Source organism: Halichoerus grypus, chromosome 1, assembly GCF_964656455.1.
Source record: "Halichoerus grypus chromosome 1, mHalGry1.hap1.1, whole genome shotgun sequence".
NCBI classification, from domain to species: Eukaryota; Metazoa; Chordata; class Mammalia; order Carnivora; family Phocidae; genus Halichoerus; species Halichoerus grypus.
Window position 1 is genome coordinate 93,325,100 of NC_135712.1, and position 17,796 is coordinate 93,342,895.

General features: G+C 36.7%; 1 protein-coding gene across 2 annotated transcripts in view; it reads right to left on the reverse strand.

Moving 5' to 3' along the window:
* Positions 1-497: 497 nt before the first annotated feature.
* Positions 498-17,796, reverse strand: part of PRKCI (protein kinase C iota) — a 68,449-nt gene continuing 51,150 nt past the window's right edge. For both annotated transcript variants that reach the window (XM_036118360.2, XM_078069341.1), the window contains 8 exons: positions 17,527-17,613; positions 15,575-15,710; positions 12,157-12,244; positions 10,795-10,920; positions 10,162-10,241; positions 7,966-8,055; positions 7,472-7,587; positions 498-3,122 (listed from right to left, as the gene is read on the reverse strand). In XM_036118360.2, coding sequence (XP_035974253.2) covers positions 3,035-3,122; positions 7,472-7,587; positions 7,966-8,055; positions 10,162-10,241; positions 10,795-10,920; positions 12,157-12,244; positions 15,575-15,710; positions 17,527-17,613 — 811 coding nt within the window. In that variant the 3' untranslated portion in view covers positions 498-3,034. The remainder of the gene's footprint in view (positions 3,123-7,471; positions 7,588-7,965; positions 8,056-10,161; positions 10,242-10,794; positions 10,921-12,156; positions 12,245-15,574; positions 15,711-17,526; positions 17,614-17,796) is intronic.

Genomic DNA, 17,796 nt, shown 5'->3' on the forward strand with positions numbered 1-17,796 from the left:
CCACTGAGAAAAAAAGGCACTTAAGATTTTATTCTGGTGAAGGGAAGGAGATATTAAGTTATGGTAAAGAGGTTTGTTAAGTGTGGGGCGCCAGGCTCATACCTTTTATTTATAGACACCAGATACATCCGAGAAAGGAGAAGTTCTGGAACTTTAGGTCACTGTACAACATAATTTGGGAATAACCTGTTCTGAATCTGTTTAAATTTGCTTCAGTTTCAAAGCTAGTTAAAATGCTCTATGTTCACAGCTGATTTTTTTACTAATTTGTTTTCCAATAAGCAGGGATGCATAGAAGAGTGAGTTTAAAAATACACTGAACGATATTTTATGAATGAATGTCTGTGATATGGCATTAGTACTACCAGAATGCTGCTTTAAATAAAGCAAAATTCCGAACTCTAAAATTTCTACTTTCCTCCTTGAACAAATTTTGATGCACCCTGTGCTTACACAAATTTCTGAAATGCTACATATTAAACCTGTTCCAGTCTTGATGAGTATTAAACATTTTATTTAAAGATTTTAAAGTAAAAAAAGGGTACACAAATACAGATTACATTATGATGACCAAGGCAGTATTCTACATGACAAAAATCAAAGCAGAACAAAATTTAAAAAGTAAATATACAGGTACCAAACAAGCATAATACCTGATATGCAATTCAGGCTGCATACACATAAAATGATCTGACCACAGACATGCTTATGCAAAATACGTTTTTTCTTAGAACACCAAAATTCCAACCATTCTGTCAACTGCCTTATTCCCGTTGAGTATTTTGAAAGAACTTCTATATAATATAAAAGGAATTGGCATGGCACTTAAAAACTACAAAAAACAGAACACAATTAAAAACATATTTGTAATGCAATTTTGTATAAAATATACACGGTAAATCTTATTAGTTAAAAAAAATATTTAAAAACAAAAGACCACCCTGAATAATGGTTAAAACCTCATCACAGAAAAATGTTCATCATTTGTAACATTACTGATAGAAAATAGATGGGATTTTGGGGGGACGGGAGATATCTAACTTGAAGAAGTCATTCAAAATTTATTTAAAATTGTAGATAAGATAGTAACTCACTGCCTACCCCTTTCTCAACACTTATCATGAATATTCTAATATATAACTACAGGACAAAATAAAAGAATAGCTCAAAGAAAGTGTTTCTCAAAATAAGGTCCAAAGACCCAAAAGAATTCTAAGGTGGCCCAGCAATGTGCATTTTAAACAAATGTCCCAGGTGATTGTTCCCCATTCTAAAATTTGAGAACTAATGCCCTAGGGAAACAGTACCACTTAAAAGCAAGATCATAAATATATTTCTGATATGTCAGAATTTTCTATGAGTTTATGGTTTGCAGTGAATTCTGTTTCTTTAAACAAGTTTCAGGTATTAAGAAAAACATATATACCTGTTACATAAACATGGGAATGTATATAAACGTTTTCCTTTGAGGTTTTCATTGCTTTCAGATTTAGTTATTTCAAGAAAAATGAGTATATGGCCAGAAACTTCAGAAAAATTACATTTCTAATAAAATGTAGCATCCAAAAGAGATAATTTATTAAATGCCTATAAATTTTAAATCATTCTAAATTTAAGACTAGATAGCTTTCCCCAAAATTCAATTTTACTAAGATTAGACAGTAACTTAGATGATTATGGTTACTTTTTACATCCCTTTATATTAAAAAAAATATTCAAAATAAACAGATGCTATCATTGGCATCCCTTTAAATAATAAATTGCTAAACACTAATATTAATAAAAAATAATCTGAAGAACTCTGCCCCTGAAATGTATTCCGCTTTTTACATGTGTTACCTACTTAATAAAAACTCACTTAAGGAGCTGGAACTGTGGGGTATGTACGTGCATGTCCTTAATATTTATTCATGTGTACCTTATTTTTTAAAATTTCACTGAAGACTCCATAAGCAGGGTCCAAAAGTATGGATAATGGGGCTTTGGTGAAGAAGTGAGTATGTTTAAGTGAGTATGGTTAAGACACTATTTGGAAGATAAATACTTTTTCTGTATACTAAATTATAAGGAAAAAATAGCATACGTTCTGTCTCCACTGGATAATGGAATGCTTTTACAAGTCTGCTAATGACTGCTTCCTTATTATCTAAATCAAATCACAAAAAATAACTGTGGGATTTGCTAATAAGGAAATAAATCTCACAATCTTACTTTTTGGTATCTATTTTAAATTTCTATTTTTTTCCTTTCTATATACTGAAAAATGCTACATTCAAATGCATCCTGGGCTCTTTGAGTGACATTTATTAACATTCCAGTTAAAGTTCTGGCTAAAGGGGTAAGCTCAGAAGCTAATGCCCATATACTAAAGAAATCACTCTAATCAGTTTTTCAAAAACAGCTAATGATTTGGAATCTGATACTTAATACAATATGCCCGTTTTTTCCCTCAAGGAGAATTTGTATCCCTAATTCTAAGCAAGCAACGACATCTTTTATTACCAGTTTAATAACTGTTGCCTTAAAAATCAATAATTTAATTATCCAAGGCAATAAAATTTACAACTGAATTTTTAAACACAACTCAGAAAGTAATAGGTAATATAATAAATTGTTGTTTTTTGAATTATTCTTTTATATCAAAATTAAACACTTCAAGATGAAGTGAATGAAGAATGACAAAAAAATCACGGGAGGCTTACGACGTAATCCCACCAGGTGCCTTAATGCAACGGATATGCTGTTTAAAAGCAGTGTAAGTATTTCCTTTAAACAAAAGGACAACTTCATTACTCATCAGTAGGCTGCTGGATTACCAGTATAGTTAAGTGTTGACACGACTGTCTGGAAACTAGTTTCATTTTCTTTTTCATAGTTAGATGTAATAATTGACTCTTACAGCCAATAACAGAAGATATTGAGTGCTTTTTTGTAGGTGAAAAATATAAAATGGTTCATGGTATCCAGGCTGGTAACAAGTTTATTCATGCATTAAATGGCAACACAAGCAAAATGCATAGTTGGAAAATGAGGATCAGACACATTCTTCTGCAGACATCAAAAGAGGATTGATGTACTCAAAACCTTCGAATTCAGACTGATCAATCTTCCTCACGATGTCACTGTTGAGAGAAGAATAAATTAATTTTCATAATCTAGATTTCTTCAACTTTTTATTTAATTGGTAAAATAAAATGAAAAAAAAAAAAAAAGCAGGGGCGCCTGGGTGGCTCAGTTGGTTGGGCGTCTGCCTTCTGCTCGGGTCATGAGGTTCTGGGGTTCTGGGATTGAGTCCCATGTTGGGCTCCCTATTCAGTGGGGAGCCTGCTTCTCCCTCTGCCCCCCCTCCCAGCTCGTGCTGTCTGTCAAATAAATAAAATCTTAGAAAAAAAAAATAACAAAAAAACAAAAAAAATAAGGCTAATTTACATAGATTATGGGGAAAAAAAATCTCTTAAGTGTTTAGATTAGTTCCGAAACATTTTCTAGAAGAATCAAGAATACTGAAAATAAAAGAAGACTAACAATCCCACAGGCAAGTTTGGAACTAAAAGGTGGTCCAAAATTGAAGGCTAGGAATAAAAAAGTCACAAACTGTCACAAGTCTAGTTAATTTTAACTTTTGACCTGAACATTCGTATTTATAGGTAAACATCCAGGTCTGAATTAGCATTCAATTTAGTCATCACCTCAACAGGAAGATGGTGACAAGGCCCAGGAGAAGTTAACTGAAAGGAAAAGGCAATAGGGACAGGTACACAGACCTGAAATAAGGAGCAGATACTGCAGGGAGGTAGTAGAGACGTTGGCATTCTGCTACACTAAGCTTCTACTTTAATATGCAATAAGAGTAGTACTATTGAATATTTTAATACTTAAATGCACACACCGTACTGCAGAGCACAAAGTCACACAGAATATAGTCCCCTCCTTTAAGGAGGGAAGGTATCTCGTATAATGAAAAGCTACAAGAGAAAGCAGTACCTGCTAAATTTCATACAGGACAGCTAAGTCCTGATCTAACCACAGTTCTAAAAAAAAAAAAAGGGGGGGGGGTGGTGACTTCTAGTTAGAGAAATCGAGAATGCCAGCATTCATTGTATAAACACTTACCAAACGGAATTATGAAAGATGATGTTGGGTCTGAGAAAAATGCAAGTAATTTATTTGAGTTGAAAGCACAGGAACAGAAGCATGTCAAATGACAGATGATCTGGAAGGAAGGTAATGGCTAGCTCAAAGCAGCTGGTGCCATTTACACGGAAGAGGTTCACCTTGATTCATCGAAGATGTGGCTGCATCTGAGGTAGCTCAGAAAGATGGAGAAGACTCCCGTACGTAAAAATGAAGGGTGCTGACAGAGGAGCGGCATGAGCGAAGGTCAGAGCACTCTACCAGAGAACGCACGGTAACGGAGACTGGTCAGAGCACAGCATCTGTGCTAAAGCACAGGGAGAGACGACCGGGGAGTCAGGCAGGAGACGGTGGGAGGCCAGCACTGCTGGCCAAGGGGACAGATTTTATCTGCTAGGCAAGCAGGAGGTTCCTGGAGGCTTCCGACAATGGGGTGCTACTGAGATGTGTGGAATGGGTGGCAAAGCAAAGAAGGTGCCCAATGAGGAGGATGGTGTAATATTCTGGGTATGATCTAAAAGAGATGTGAACTAGGGCGCCTGGGTGGCTCAGTTGGTTAAGCGACCGCCTTCGGCTCAGGTCATGATCCTGGAGTCCCTGGATCGAGTCCCACATCGGGCTCCCTGCTCGGCAGGGAGTCTGCTTCTCCCTCTGACCCTCCCCCCTCTCATGTGCTGTCTCTCTCATTCTCTCTCTCTCAAATAAATAAATAAAATCTTTAAAAAAATAAATAAATAAATAAATAAATAAAAGAGATGTGAACTAGACTCATGGCAATGGGAATGGAAATGAAGGATCTGATGCGAGCAATGAAATAAAGGGAGAAGAGACAAGGACTTGGCAGCTGAGTATGTTATAGTTTGTTAAGAAAAAGGAAGAGTCAATAATCACGGACATTTTGAATCTGAACGAATACGTGATGGCATAATGAGCAGAAAAGGGTGAATAAAAACAAGGAACTGATTGAGAACAACAGAAAAAGAGACCATAAAGAATCATTACTTTTCTTTTCTTTCTTTCTTTTTTAATCTCTATACCCAACATGGAGCTCGAAATCACGACCCAGAGATCAAGTCACAAGCTCCACTGGCTGACCCAGCTAGGCACCTCAAGAGTCGTTACTAAAGGTATTTTAGATTTCGTATGTTTGAGGTGCTTATCTGACGACCTAGGGGAGATGTCTACACAAGCAGACAGAAATGCAGCTCAGAAGAGATACTGGGTGGAGGCTAGGTGCTTCAGAACCGTCGTTCATTTATTCTTCACAGTGGCCTTGTGACGTAGGCAGTAAGAAAACAAACAGGCTCAGAGAAGTTAGGAAATTCAAACCCAGGGGCTCCTGGGTGGCTCAGTCGTTAAGCGTCTGCCTTTGGCTCAGGTCATGATCCCAGGGTCTTGGGATCGAGCCCCGCATCGGGCTCCCTGCTCAGTGGGGAGCCTGCTTCTCCCTCTGCTTGTGCTCTCTCTCCCCCTCTGCGTCAAATAAATAAAATCTTAAAAAAAAAAAAAAGAAAGAAGGAAATTCAAACCCAGGTTACCCAGTTGGTACGAGGTGGTGTCGGGACCCAAATCCCTGTCTCTGACTGAATCTGGTATTCCTTCTGATACAAGACGCTGTCGGAAGTAATTATATCGGTACACCTCTCTCTCCTTTAGTAAATAGTAAGCTTTTTGTGAGACCCACCTACATGTTAATCGTCTTTGAATGTCTAGTACTTAGTACACTGCCTTTTGCTCAACTGTTTCCCAATTTAGCCGGGCGTCATTTAAATAGCTGGTATCAATATTGTGGGGTTGGCTGAACTCCCCAAGGCACAAACTGCATATAGCAAAGAGAAGGCTGTCATGAACGGAACTGTGGAACATCCCAGTCTCAACGGGGACAGGGAAAGAGGGGTGACAAGTGGTCACACAGATGCAGCAAAACCAGGAGGGGTAGTGCCAACAAAGCAAGGCCGTGAGTGCCAAATGCTGTACAGACATGAGATGAGGACTGATCAGAATACGCTTTAAAAATCAGAAATTAACAAGTCAATTCAACCTCCAGACGCTGAAGGAACAGGTTAAACTGTAAGGAGTTAAAGTGCCGGTAGTAAGAAAGCCCCAATCAACGTTGACTATTCTCAAGGAGTCTGATAGAGATACTGCTTATCTATTTCTCTTTTACCAGGAGATTCTATTAACTATTTTGAAAAAATGAAGGAAGAAAATGTGATGGTTCAAAGATGTGCTAAGATTCAGGGGAAAAACTAGGATTTCTGGGCATGTTGATAAGTAGCAGAAATGCAGCAGGGAAAGAGAAATTAAAGGGGTGGATGAATGGACGTAACTAACAAAATGAGATCCTGGCAGAAGCTAAGGAAACAGGTTAGGGCCACGGGGCACCCCCTGCAAGCGAGGGACACCCAAGCGCAGGGAAGAAGGAAGAGGAGGTAAGAGAGCAATTGTGAGCTTCGAGGTGGTCTGGTGAGATCTGAAAAGGGAGCAAGCTCCCACCGGGGGGGGGGGGCGGGGGTCCCCATCCTTGCAGTCAAGGTTAAGGCAAGGCTGATCCACTAACAGTGGGGGTCGTGGGGGTAGGACTGAAGGCTTCTAAAATGTAGAGACAGTCTGGAACAGTTGGCACGAGGAATGTGGTAGGAATTAACAAGATGTGAGTAAAAATACTGCCGAGGAGGAAGGGACTCCTCGAGATCAGAGAACGAATCTGTAATGACAGGTAAATGATCAAATGTCCCCAAATTATTCTAAACCATACTTTTAAAAGATTCAACATAAACATAAAAAATATGTCAGCTCACTGCTGGCTGGACTTGGTAGGGTAATGTAATCTTTTTAAAAAGCAATCAGGCAATACATATCAAGAGCTTGAAACATTTGATCCCCTTGGACTAATACCCTTTCGAGGCATCTATCTCAAGGTAACACGCAGGGACTCTGACAAAGATGGCGGCCTGCACAACAGGGCAGTCCAGGGCAGCGCAAGTGCGTGGGACTTGGGCAGACTGGGGTTTGCATCCTGACGCTGCTGCCTGGCAGCCGCCTGGCAACTGTAAAACTCTGCTTCCCCTCTCCGAGCCTCAGTTTCCTTGCCTGTAAGATGAAGAGGACAATAAGTAGATTCACAAGGTTGTCGTGAGAATTCGAGATAAGGCACGGAAGGGAAAGTAGAAGAGGGCAGTTGTTATAATTTATAAGAGTCTCATAGATTGAAATAATCCCGTAACTGAATGGCTAAGTAAAGTATACTATAATCTCATAATGAAGCACTGTGTAGCCACTAACAATGAAACTTTCAAAGAACTTTAGAAATATTTCAGTCTATAGAATTACTTACTCATCATCTGGAGTGAGCTGGACAGGTTCATTAGTAAACTGAGAATCAAAGTTGTCCAAACCAAATTCCCCAGAAATATTTGGTTTAAAGGGAGGTACCACCTGCTTTTGCTCCATCTAGGAAAGACATATTAGATGACAGCTCAAGCCTACATTCTCAGAAAAATTCCACCTCTACATTTCTCCTCTGCCCTCAGATGCCTCCTCGGCCTATCCCCGTGAGTTCTCAGCCATGGCTCTACAGTATTCACAAGGATGGAAACCATTTATAAAACTGAACACTGACGCAGGCCTTACTAATATTACAACCTGCTCCATTAAATTAATATTCTAAGCTTTTACTGTTTTAAAAGCTTTTTAAAAAAGCACTTTAGAGAGTGGTTTTAAGTTACTAAAGCTGTGATATATTTGTTTTTCAACATTTTTTTAAGATAATAAAATTTGGCCCAAGATAATAATGAAACCTAACATAGAAAACAATGAAAATTTACATACCATATCCCAGTCAACATTTCGAAAGAATGGGTGTCCCTGAATATCAGCAAATCCTGTTTGAGGATGACAACCCAATCGTTCCTTTGGGTCCTACGGTGGGAAGAAATGTTTCAAGAAGTAGGTGGATATCATGTTTTAGAAGAAATCATCTTTGTGACTTGGGTTTCGTGTCTATTACATGATACCTTGTATCTGAAATCAGAATGGTCTACCTTTCATTTCTACATAGTACAACACTAGACTTAAATGAGTATCTGAAGCTTGTGACAAGATTTCCTCATGGCTCTCTCTAGCTATCATGTGATTATAGTGGACATAGGTCACTACTCCTTGCTAAAGAAAATGGGAGGAAAAGCAGCAGAATCATTTGAGCAGCACCCTGATATTTCTTTGGCAGAGATTAGAGTGCTGGTCAAAATATACAAACCCCAAACTTTATAAGTTTGTTCTTGGCTCATTTTAAAAGCCCAATGCCCAATTACAGCAACAAACCATAATCTGCATACAACAGTGATACAACCATTACGTGAACCACTGGACTGAGAAGGGGCTGCAACTTATAAAAAGTCATGGCTTATTCATTACTGTGAACGAGAACATGTTACTATTTTCCTTTCCAATAAAAGATATTTAATATTAAAACCTCTCACCTTCATTTCTCAGTGTGTTAATACTTAGATTTCCATTTTAAATCTTTCTTCATATAAAGTACTCAAAAGCTTCAACTTATTCTATTAAAATTCATCATTATCTTATCTATATGTACCTTAGAAGGTAAATGCACACCAACCTACTTTCTAACCTACAATTTATTTAAAATAAGATTTATGACTGCCAAGATCACTGTGATACAATAAGAAGCGTTATCTGGGGTCTGTCCCAGGTTCCCAACACAGAGCTCCTAAAACCCTTGTAATTTCCTGAGTCACAGACGTGTCGTTATTCATAACGAGTCCCTTTTGATTATACCTTATTATGCTAGTAAGGTGACTCTTGGTGGGCCTGCAATAGCTTCAGGATGGGATCTGGTTGCCAGAAGAACCAACCACGTGATTAGAGTTGTAACTTTCATTTTCAGAGGGGCTGGAAATTGAGTTCAATCACCAATGGTCAGTGACTTAATCAATCATGCCAATGTCACGGAACCTCCACAAAACCCTCTGAACCCTGGGGTTTGGAGAGCTTCTGGGTTGGTGAACACATCCATGTGCTGTGAGGGTGGTGCACCCCAACTCCACAGGGACAGAAGCTCCCATGCTCAGGATCCCTCTGGACCTCACCCTGGGTATCTTTCCACCTGGTTGTACATTTGTATCCTTTATAACAAACCAGTGATAGTAAGTAAACTATCTCCCTGAGTTCTGTGAGCCGTTCCAGCAAATTACTGAACCTGAAGTGGGAGGGTTGTGGGAACCCCCAATTTTGTGACCAAGTCACACAGAAGTGTGGGTACTCAGTACTTGTGACTGGCATCTGAAGTGAAGACAGTCTTGTGGGACTGAGCCCTTAAACTCCTGGAATCTGATGGTAACTCTGGGTAGTTAGTGTCAGAAAAAAAAATGAATTGTAGGACCCCCACTATGTCTGGAGAGTTGGGAGAATTGGTTGTTGGTGTGGAAAAAACCTACACATTTGGTGTTAGAAGTGTTATGAGTAAAAACTGTTCAGAATCATAATCTTAGGTCCTAAAACTCTTCTAACCTACTGACCACAACAAATAATTGAATGGTCTTCAGATTTTTTAAGACCAATGACAGCATGTCATTTCTTCTGAATTTTATCTAGGGCTTTTGACATGATAATCTATGGGAAACACTACTGCCAAGTACTTAGTAAGTAATGAGATTCTATGACTAATAACCCAAAGAAAACTGAATAATAGAGCTATAAGTACGATTGCGGCTATCCCCAAAGATTGTAATTTTTCTCTAATTGTGTACATGATATATATCATTTACATTAAAAACACCATATGTAGTATATAGCTGGGGGTGAATTACATTGCCGAAATGGAAAGGACAACTCATCTCAGGATCTAATGCTGTCAAATTGCCCTCTGGTGAAGAGCCAAATTCCAGATCTAACTGAAAAAATTATATACTCTGATGTTTTGGAATGTTACACTGCCTGAACCTCTAGTTATAGTTTCATTTATATACAGATAAACCACTAAAGATTGTTATATACAATTTATACCTTGTTGAGAAAACTCTTCAGGACACTTGCAGCTTTTACAGACAGAGAACGTGGTATGCGTATTTGTTTTTCCAAAATAACTAGAAAGATAAAATTATGGCATTATATTTAACTTTTACATGGCTTCCATCTTTACATTTTTATTATGAGGTGCATGAGGCATTCTAGCAGAAAAAATAAGACATTACATATATCACTTCAGCGTCTGCTTGTTTTTATCTAGTACGATTCTTTGTATTTCTAATCGTGGGCCCTTTTTTTTTCACCTTTTGATCCTCTTATATTCTTGGTACCCTACTTTTTCTCCATATTGTTCTTGGACTTATGCACTCACAGGGTCCATGTGAAAAGACTGTCCTCTCTAGCCACAGGATTCCTTCCTCCAATCTCTGTGGTATAAAATCTGAATGAACCTCTTTGTTATATTTTTGAGTATGAGAAAGTAGTTGGCAAATGGACTGAAAGTACAGAGGTAGGAAGATATATTTTTTTTAATTGAAGACTCACATATTAAGAAGTACGCTGTCCAAATTATTTTCCTTTTTCTTACTCAAAGTAAAAACGTGAGCCATCCTCATTCATGCTCTAGAATAGGTTATTCACAGAGAATCTCTGTAAAATACTGTAAATTACCTTGGAAGAGATAATCCTCTGTGTTTTGATCAGGGTTATCAGAGCTTCCAACAATATCAAATGGAGATCTTCCTGCCATCATCTCAAACATTAATACTCCAAGGGCCCACCAGTCGACACTGAAACCTTCAAAAAAGAAATTTTTGAAGCAACAAATTATCTATTCTGCATTCTTGAAAAGTCACTAACTTGAGATTCATTTTATTATATAATGAAAAAATAAACATAATGAAAACTAAACTCTAAATGCATTATAACTATCATGGTAGGCACCGAAGATTACAGGAATAATTCACTTATCAACAAGGGGAGGTACCTAAAAGATAACTTGAAAAATAAAATATTGGAGGGACACCCAAGAGTCAGTTAAGCGCCTGACTCTTGGTTTCAACTCAGGCCGTGATCTCAGGGAATGGGTTTGATCCCTGAGTCGGGTTCTGGGCTCAGTGCAGTCTGCTTGGGATTCTTTCCCTCTTCCTCTCCCTCCTCCTCTGCCCCTCCCCCTACCTGCATAGGCTATCTCTCTCTCACTCTCCCTAAAATAAGTGAATAAAATCTTTAAAAATAAATTAAAAAAATAAAATATTGGAAATGAAACATAAGTTTCTTTTCCCAAATATGCCTGCAATTTCAGACTCATGATCTGTTTCTAACATGTTGTTTTTGAGGATATAATTAAATTGTACTTGAGAATAACTTTCATTGGTCTGAAACCTGATCTTCTGCTAGCTGATTAAACATCCTTGAAGGACCTTGGAATGAGATTATGAACAGCTGCCAGAAGTACCCATCCTCCTTTACATCTGCTGAAATCAGAGGGCCAGAACCCAAGAAGTCAAATGTGTTCTTAAGATAAATATATCCTCTGGTTCCTGACAAGCAGTCAATCTTTCCCTCATTTTTCAGATTCCTGGAGGAAACATCCCGGGAAATATGAACAATCCTCTAGGGGTTCATGACTCTGGAGTCACATGGCTAAAATGTAAATCCCTACTCTGCCACTTTCTAGCTGTATGACCTCAGGCAAGTTATTTAAACTTTCTGTAAAATGGGAATTAACAGTGCTTACCTCCTAGGATTATTGAGAGGCTTAATTAATATGTGTAAACTGCTTATATTAGTGCCTAGTACTTTTAGTGTTGCCATTAATAAAATATTATTCAAATCTGTACCCCCAAATACTGCTAAGATCCTACTGTCTCCAATTTCATACTAGGGTTTTCATGTAGGTTTTAAGGGGATCAAGAAAGTTTATATTAATAAGATTAGTATTTAAATACTACAGTATAATATAACGCAATTGGTACCACATTTAACCACCCATCTAGCACATAGCTAAAATGCCACCTATTTATTTATTACCATAATCTTCTCCTCTTAAAATTTCAGGAGCAATGTAATTGGGAGTACCACAAAAAGTGCTGGTTGTATCTCCTGGCCGTAATCCTTCCTTTTATAAAAAAAAGAAAAGAAAAAAAAGATATAATAAGATAGAAAATTATCTTCTAAATTCACCTCTTTTATTTCATCTATTATATAAGCTCAGCATCTATAGGTAATATATTAAGCTTAAATAAAATACCACTAGCACAGTTTTCCATATTATTAAAATCACAGGTTGCCACTAAATAGCTTAAAGAAAACCTGTCCTCATTAGATGTTGGTAGAGTTCAGTTAAGATAAAAATTGCACTTGAAATAATTTATAATCAAGTAAAAATTTAATACAAAAATTTAACTTGTATGAGTAAAAGGAATCAACATATTTTATGAAGAAAAGAAGCACTGTATATCCCATCTCCTAACACAAGCACTGCTGCCATAATGATGTTTTCCTTCTGGTTGTTTTTCCTAAGGCATAAATTTTTTTGTTTTGTATTTCAATTGAAAAAATTAAGGCAAAACATACTAATGTGTATAAATAGAGAAACTACACAATGACAAATGGAACAATCACCAAAAAGTTATAACAAACTTGCATGCACCTAACAACACAGTCTCAAAACACAAAGAGTAAAAAATAGATAAATTAGGAGAATTTCACAATCCCTGCTATGGAATGAACGTTTGTATGCCCCCAAAATTCATATGCTGAAGCCCTAATGTGATAGCACTGGGAGATGGGGCCTTTGGGAAGTAATTAGGTCATTAGGTTGGAGCCTAATCCTGATGGAATTAGTTATCTTTATAAGAAGAAGAGAGCTCCCTCTCTCTCTTTCTGCCATGTGAGGATACAACAAGAAGACACATCTGCAAACCATGAAGAGTGCCTTCACCAGACACTGGTTCTGCTAGTACCTTGATCTTGGACTTCCCAGCCTCCAGAAGTGTGAGAAATAAATGTTTGTTGCTTAAGTCACCTAGTCTACAGTATATTGATATAGCAGCCTGAAGTGATAATACAATCCCCAATCATGACAAGTGATTTTAACACATCTATATCAGAAAATGATATACAGACAAAAAAAATTTAGTAAGCAGAAAAAGATTTAGACAAAAGCTAGAGCTAAATATAATATACATACTTAGAGAATATGTATAATCTATGTGCATGTGAGGAGAAAGGGAGGAGGGAAAGAAAGAGAGTGAAGGACAGAGAGACTCCTTGCATGGAAACAAGAGATTATATATCTTTTTCTTAAGTACATGTGGGATACTGATCAAATGCTAAGTCACAAAGGAAACCTCAATATATTTTCAAAGAACCTGTATCATTCAGACCGTTTGCTGGCCACAAGGCAATTAAATAAGAAATCAACAATAAAAAGATAGTTTAAAAACAAGACAAATAATATTAAATATACAATTAAGCAAGAGAAAGACAATTCATTTTCATGAGTTTCATTATTTAAGTAATGCATGCCCATTATAGTAACTTAAAAAATATGTAAAAGTAAACAAAATAAATGTGTAATGCTACATAACAGAACAACACATATAGAATTAGACAATGCTCTACTTTAGAACTTTATTTAATGTGATAGTATAAACATTTTACATTGTTATGAACTTTTGGTAAACATCTTAATGACTTCATAATGGTCTGTTCTGTAGTCATGCCATAATTTCCCTAATCATTCTCCTTACCAGTGGCCATGTAGATTATATATAATATTTATCACAAACTACAATAAAAAACTTTGGTCATAAACTTTTCCTCATAGACCAAAATATTCACTCAGAATATCCCAGAGGCAGAAGTACTAGATAAAAGAGTATGGCTGTACATCTTTAAGAATTCTGATACATCACCACCAACTACTTTCCAAAAGATTGTAACAATGCATACATTCACCATTGATACAGGAGAATACCCATTTCTTTAAACTCTTGTAAGTAGACTATTATAATTTTAAAAACCAGTATCTGACATGCAAAAATGAAGCCTCATTATTGTTTTAATGTGTACACTTTGTAACAAGGTTAGCATTCTTCATGGTTTTTTGTTGTGGTTCAGCTTTATTTTCCTTTGACAAATTATAAGACTTTTATATTATTGTCATTTTTCTTTTGAAATAAGAAAAAAATCCACTGGGGGATAAAAGTGACAGAGAGGGGCGCCTGGGTGGCTCAGCTGGTTAAGCGACTGCCTTCGGCTCAGGTCATGATCCTGGAGTCCTAGGAGCGAGTCCTGCACCGGGCTCCCTGCTCAGCAGGGAGTCTGCTTCTCCCTCTGACCCTCCCCCCTTTCATGCTCACTCTCTCTCATTCTTTCTCAAATAAATAAATAAATAAAATCTTAAAAAAAAAAAAAAAGATAAATGTCTGAGTTTTGTACCTAAAAGCAAAAACACTTTAGGTAAAGATTTTCTTTTCTAATGTTGCTGAACAGAGAATAAGGTCAAATCTTCAATACTATTAGAGTGTCTTAATGTTAACATTTAAATAATCTCCAACCTCTGGAGGCATTTCCCTCAGGTGAATGGGGGAGTGTAATTCATACATTTACATGCTTGTTGCCATATATATATATTTTTTTAAGATTTTATTTATTTGCGAGAGAGAGAATGAGAGAGAGAGAGCATGAGAGGGAGGAGGGCCAGAGGGAGAAGCAGACTCCGAGCCGAGCAGGGAGCCCGATGTGGGACTCGATCCAGGGACTCCAGGATCATGACCTGAGCTGAAGGCAGTCGCTTAACCAACTGAGCCACCCAGGCGCTCCTGCTTGTTGCCATATTACTGTGTGAGGATAATTCTGCCCCAGCTACTTTTAACAAGGAGAGTAGCTCCCTACACATTTTGTGCAAAAACACTCCACCCTTAAATGAAACACTGTTACAAAAAGAATAAAGTACCAAGAAATAAAAGATATTGTCCTGACAGTAACTGAAATTCTTATTTTGTTCTACTGTACCTTATGTCAGATATTTAAACCTTAAATATAAAAAATGATAGACTTCCTGGGAAAATCTTGAATGCATTATCAAGAGTTACAATTAAATGGCAAAGACTGGAAGGTGACATGCAAGTAGTTATGCTAAAGTCATGGGATTGCAGACAATTTTTATTTCCAAATTTTCTTCTATAGTATCACAACATTCAAGGTAAAAAGTTACAGACAATAAAAAGAAATTAACTCTTATTATAGTACATATAACACTCACAGAAAATACGGAATTTTGTAAATGGTTAGAAAGTATGTATGTTTGTCCTTGTGCTAAAATCCCAAAAAGTATCCCAAACAAAGTAGCAGTCATTTCCTCAACTTTAAATACTGTTATTTTACCAAAACAATTTTATGAGCTGCTGAGATCTTCTGATTAACTAGAAATTTCCCTCACCTTACACATGCCATAGTCAGTGAGTTTAATGTGTCCTTCTGAGTCCAGCAATACATTGTCCAATTTCAAATCTCTATAAATTATCCCTCGTTCATGAAGATAATTTAATGCCAGACTGATTTCTGCAGAGTAAAATCTAAAATGAAAAATAACTCATTTGATTCAAATTTTTAAATTGTGGTAAGTTTCTAGAAGTCCTACCCCCCCACCTGCAAATGAAAACACCAAAATCATGTCAAAAGATTTTTTTTCTCCCAATGTTTTTAGAAACAATACCAAAACACAAATTGAAGTACCACTTTAAAATATCTAAGCCCAAAAGACAATTATAAAAGTTCCAGTCTACATGAAACTTATACTTTTCATAAAATTATTAATTTGCAAGTCTTGAACAGAAGTTCTTAATCTGGGTCCTTGGCTAGACTTCTGCTGCTACAACCAGAGGCCCAGTTGTATGTACATGAGTACTTACACCTCTTCTATAGGGTTTCCACAGCTTTCATCACTTCTCTAAGAGACAACTGCTCTCCCCAAATGCTAAGAGTCACTGATTGGTCTAGAATAGAAAAAATACTAAAAGTTCTACTCAAACTATAAAATCCATACCAAAATTCTAGAGAGGGAATTAAATTATTCTACAACCATACCATTTAATATTAAAGAGCTTTTTAGAACTGCCACTAACTCACTAGTGATAATGAGAACTTTTAACCTGAATAATGAAAACGAAACACCCAAGTTGGTTTATGGCTACTTTGGTGAATGTTACCATGATCATGGTTCGAGGTGCTTAACACATACCTTCTCAGCTACTTAATTCTATGCATAGAGAACCTAAGCCTTTATTTTGCACTTTGGTTCCCAGAAAAGTAAAGATGAAATAAAACCAGAACTGGCACTTGAATACAGTAAAAACTACTTTCCCCAAGTCCAACTGAACAAACAAGGAACAAATACAGGCTATGGTCACAATTAGAAATATCATTTGTGGCTTTGCTATAAAGGGTGATCATTTAATAAAGACTAAATACAGGAAATTAACAAAACAAAACATAGTTTGGTCCAAGATTAGATTAGTACAATTTCTACCTTATAAGATTGAAGGATATTATCTCTTTTTGACAAGAAATAATCAACGTCCTTGCAAGATTTCCATGAAACAAGTATTTATAAAAATAATATCTTTAACCTTTATTACATGCATATACAAACTCATATGCTTCATTTTGGCATTACGTTTATGGAACACAAAAGGGTGAGGATTATTCCTAATTCTGAGTACAAAACAAAGCAATACATGGCACAGATGAATTAAACTTATCCAAGGCCATGATCCTTCCCCACCTAACTCCTCCAACATATAAGCAATTTACAGTCTTATATAATAATATCAAATTAAAGACACAAAATAAACAAGTAAATAATATTTAATGATCTTTTCTCTTTTTTATCAACAGGCATGAGATCAGAGAAAAAAAAAGTCAAAGGCAGAAAAATTCAGAAATTATAATTACAGGAAGAATAGTCAGAATTACATAATAGCTTAAAAGGAATTGTTCTATTACTCTAGTATATATGAATAAGAATCAATGAAAAACTGTCAGAGATCACTGCAAACCTTAGATGAATAAATGTAAATTCATCAATTATTTCAGTTGTGGACGTTGAATAGACAAAGTATTTTTAAATAACTGGGTTTAGTAAACTAAAGGTTCTCCCTTTAACACTGTTTATACTTTTCAACTGCTTATATTAATATATATTATAATGTAAACTAACTTTTAGCTTAGCCCCTACATGACTTACAAAAAACTAGCATCAAAATAAATAATTTATCTAATCTTTTCAACCAGTGGCACATAAAAAGTCCCATAGCATTCCCTACCCCCAACCCTCCCCCCGCCCCCAGCCCCACCTCCATCAAAAATCTAACACAAACAGTACATATTTACCTGGCATGTTCTTCAGGAAGTTTTCTTTGTCGCTGCATATGAAACATTAGATCTCCTCCATTTACATACTCTATGACAAAGAACAATCTAAAACACAGGAGAGATAAGAAACAAAACAAATGAATATGGGGTGGGGGGAAGAGGCAAACCAAGGAACAGACTCTTAACTCTAGAGAACAAACTGATGGTTACTAGAGGGGAGGTGGGCAGAGGCAGAGGTGGTAGGGATTAAGGAGGGTACTTGCAAGGAGCATGGGGTGTTGTATGAAA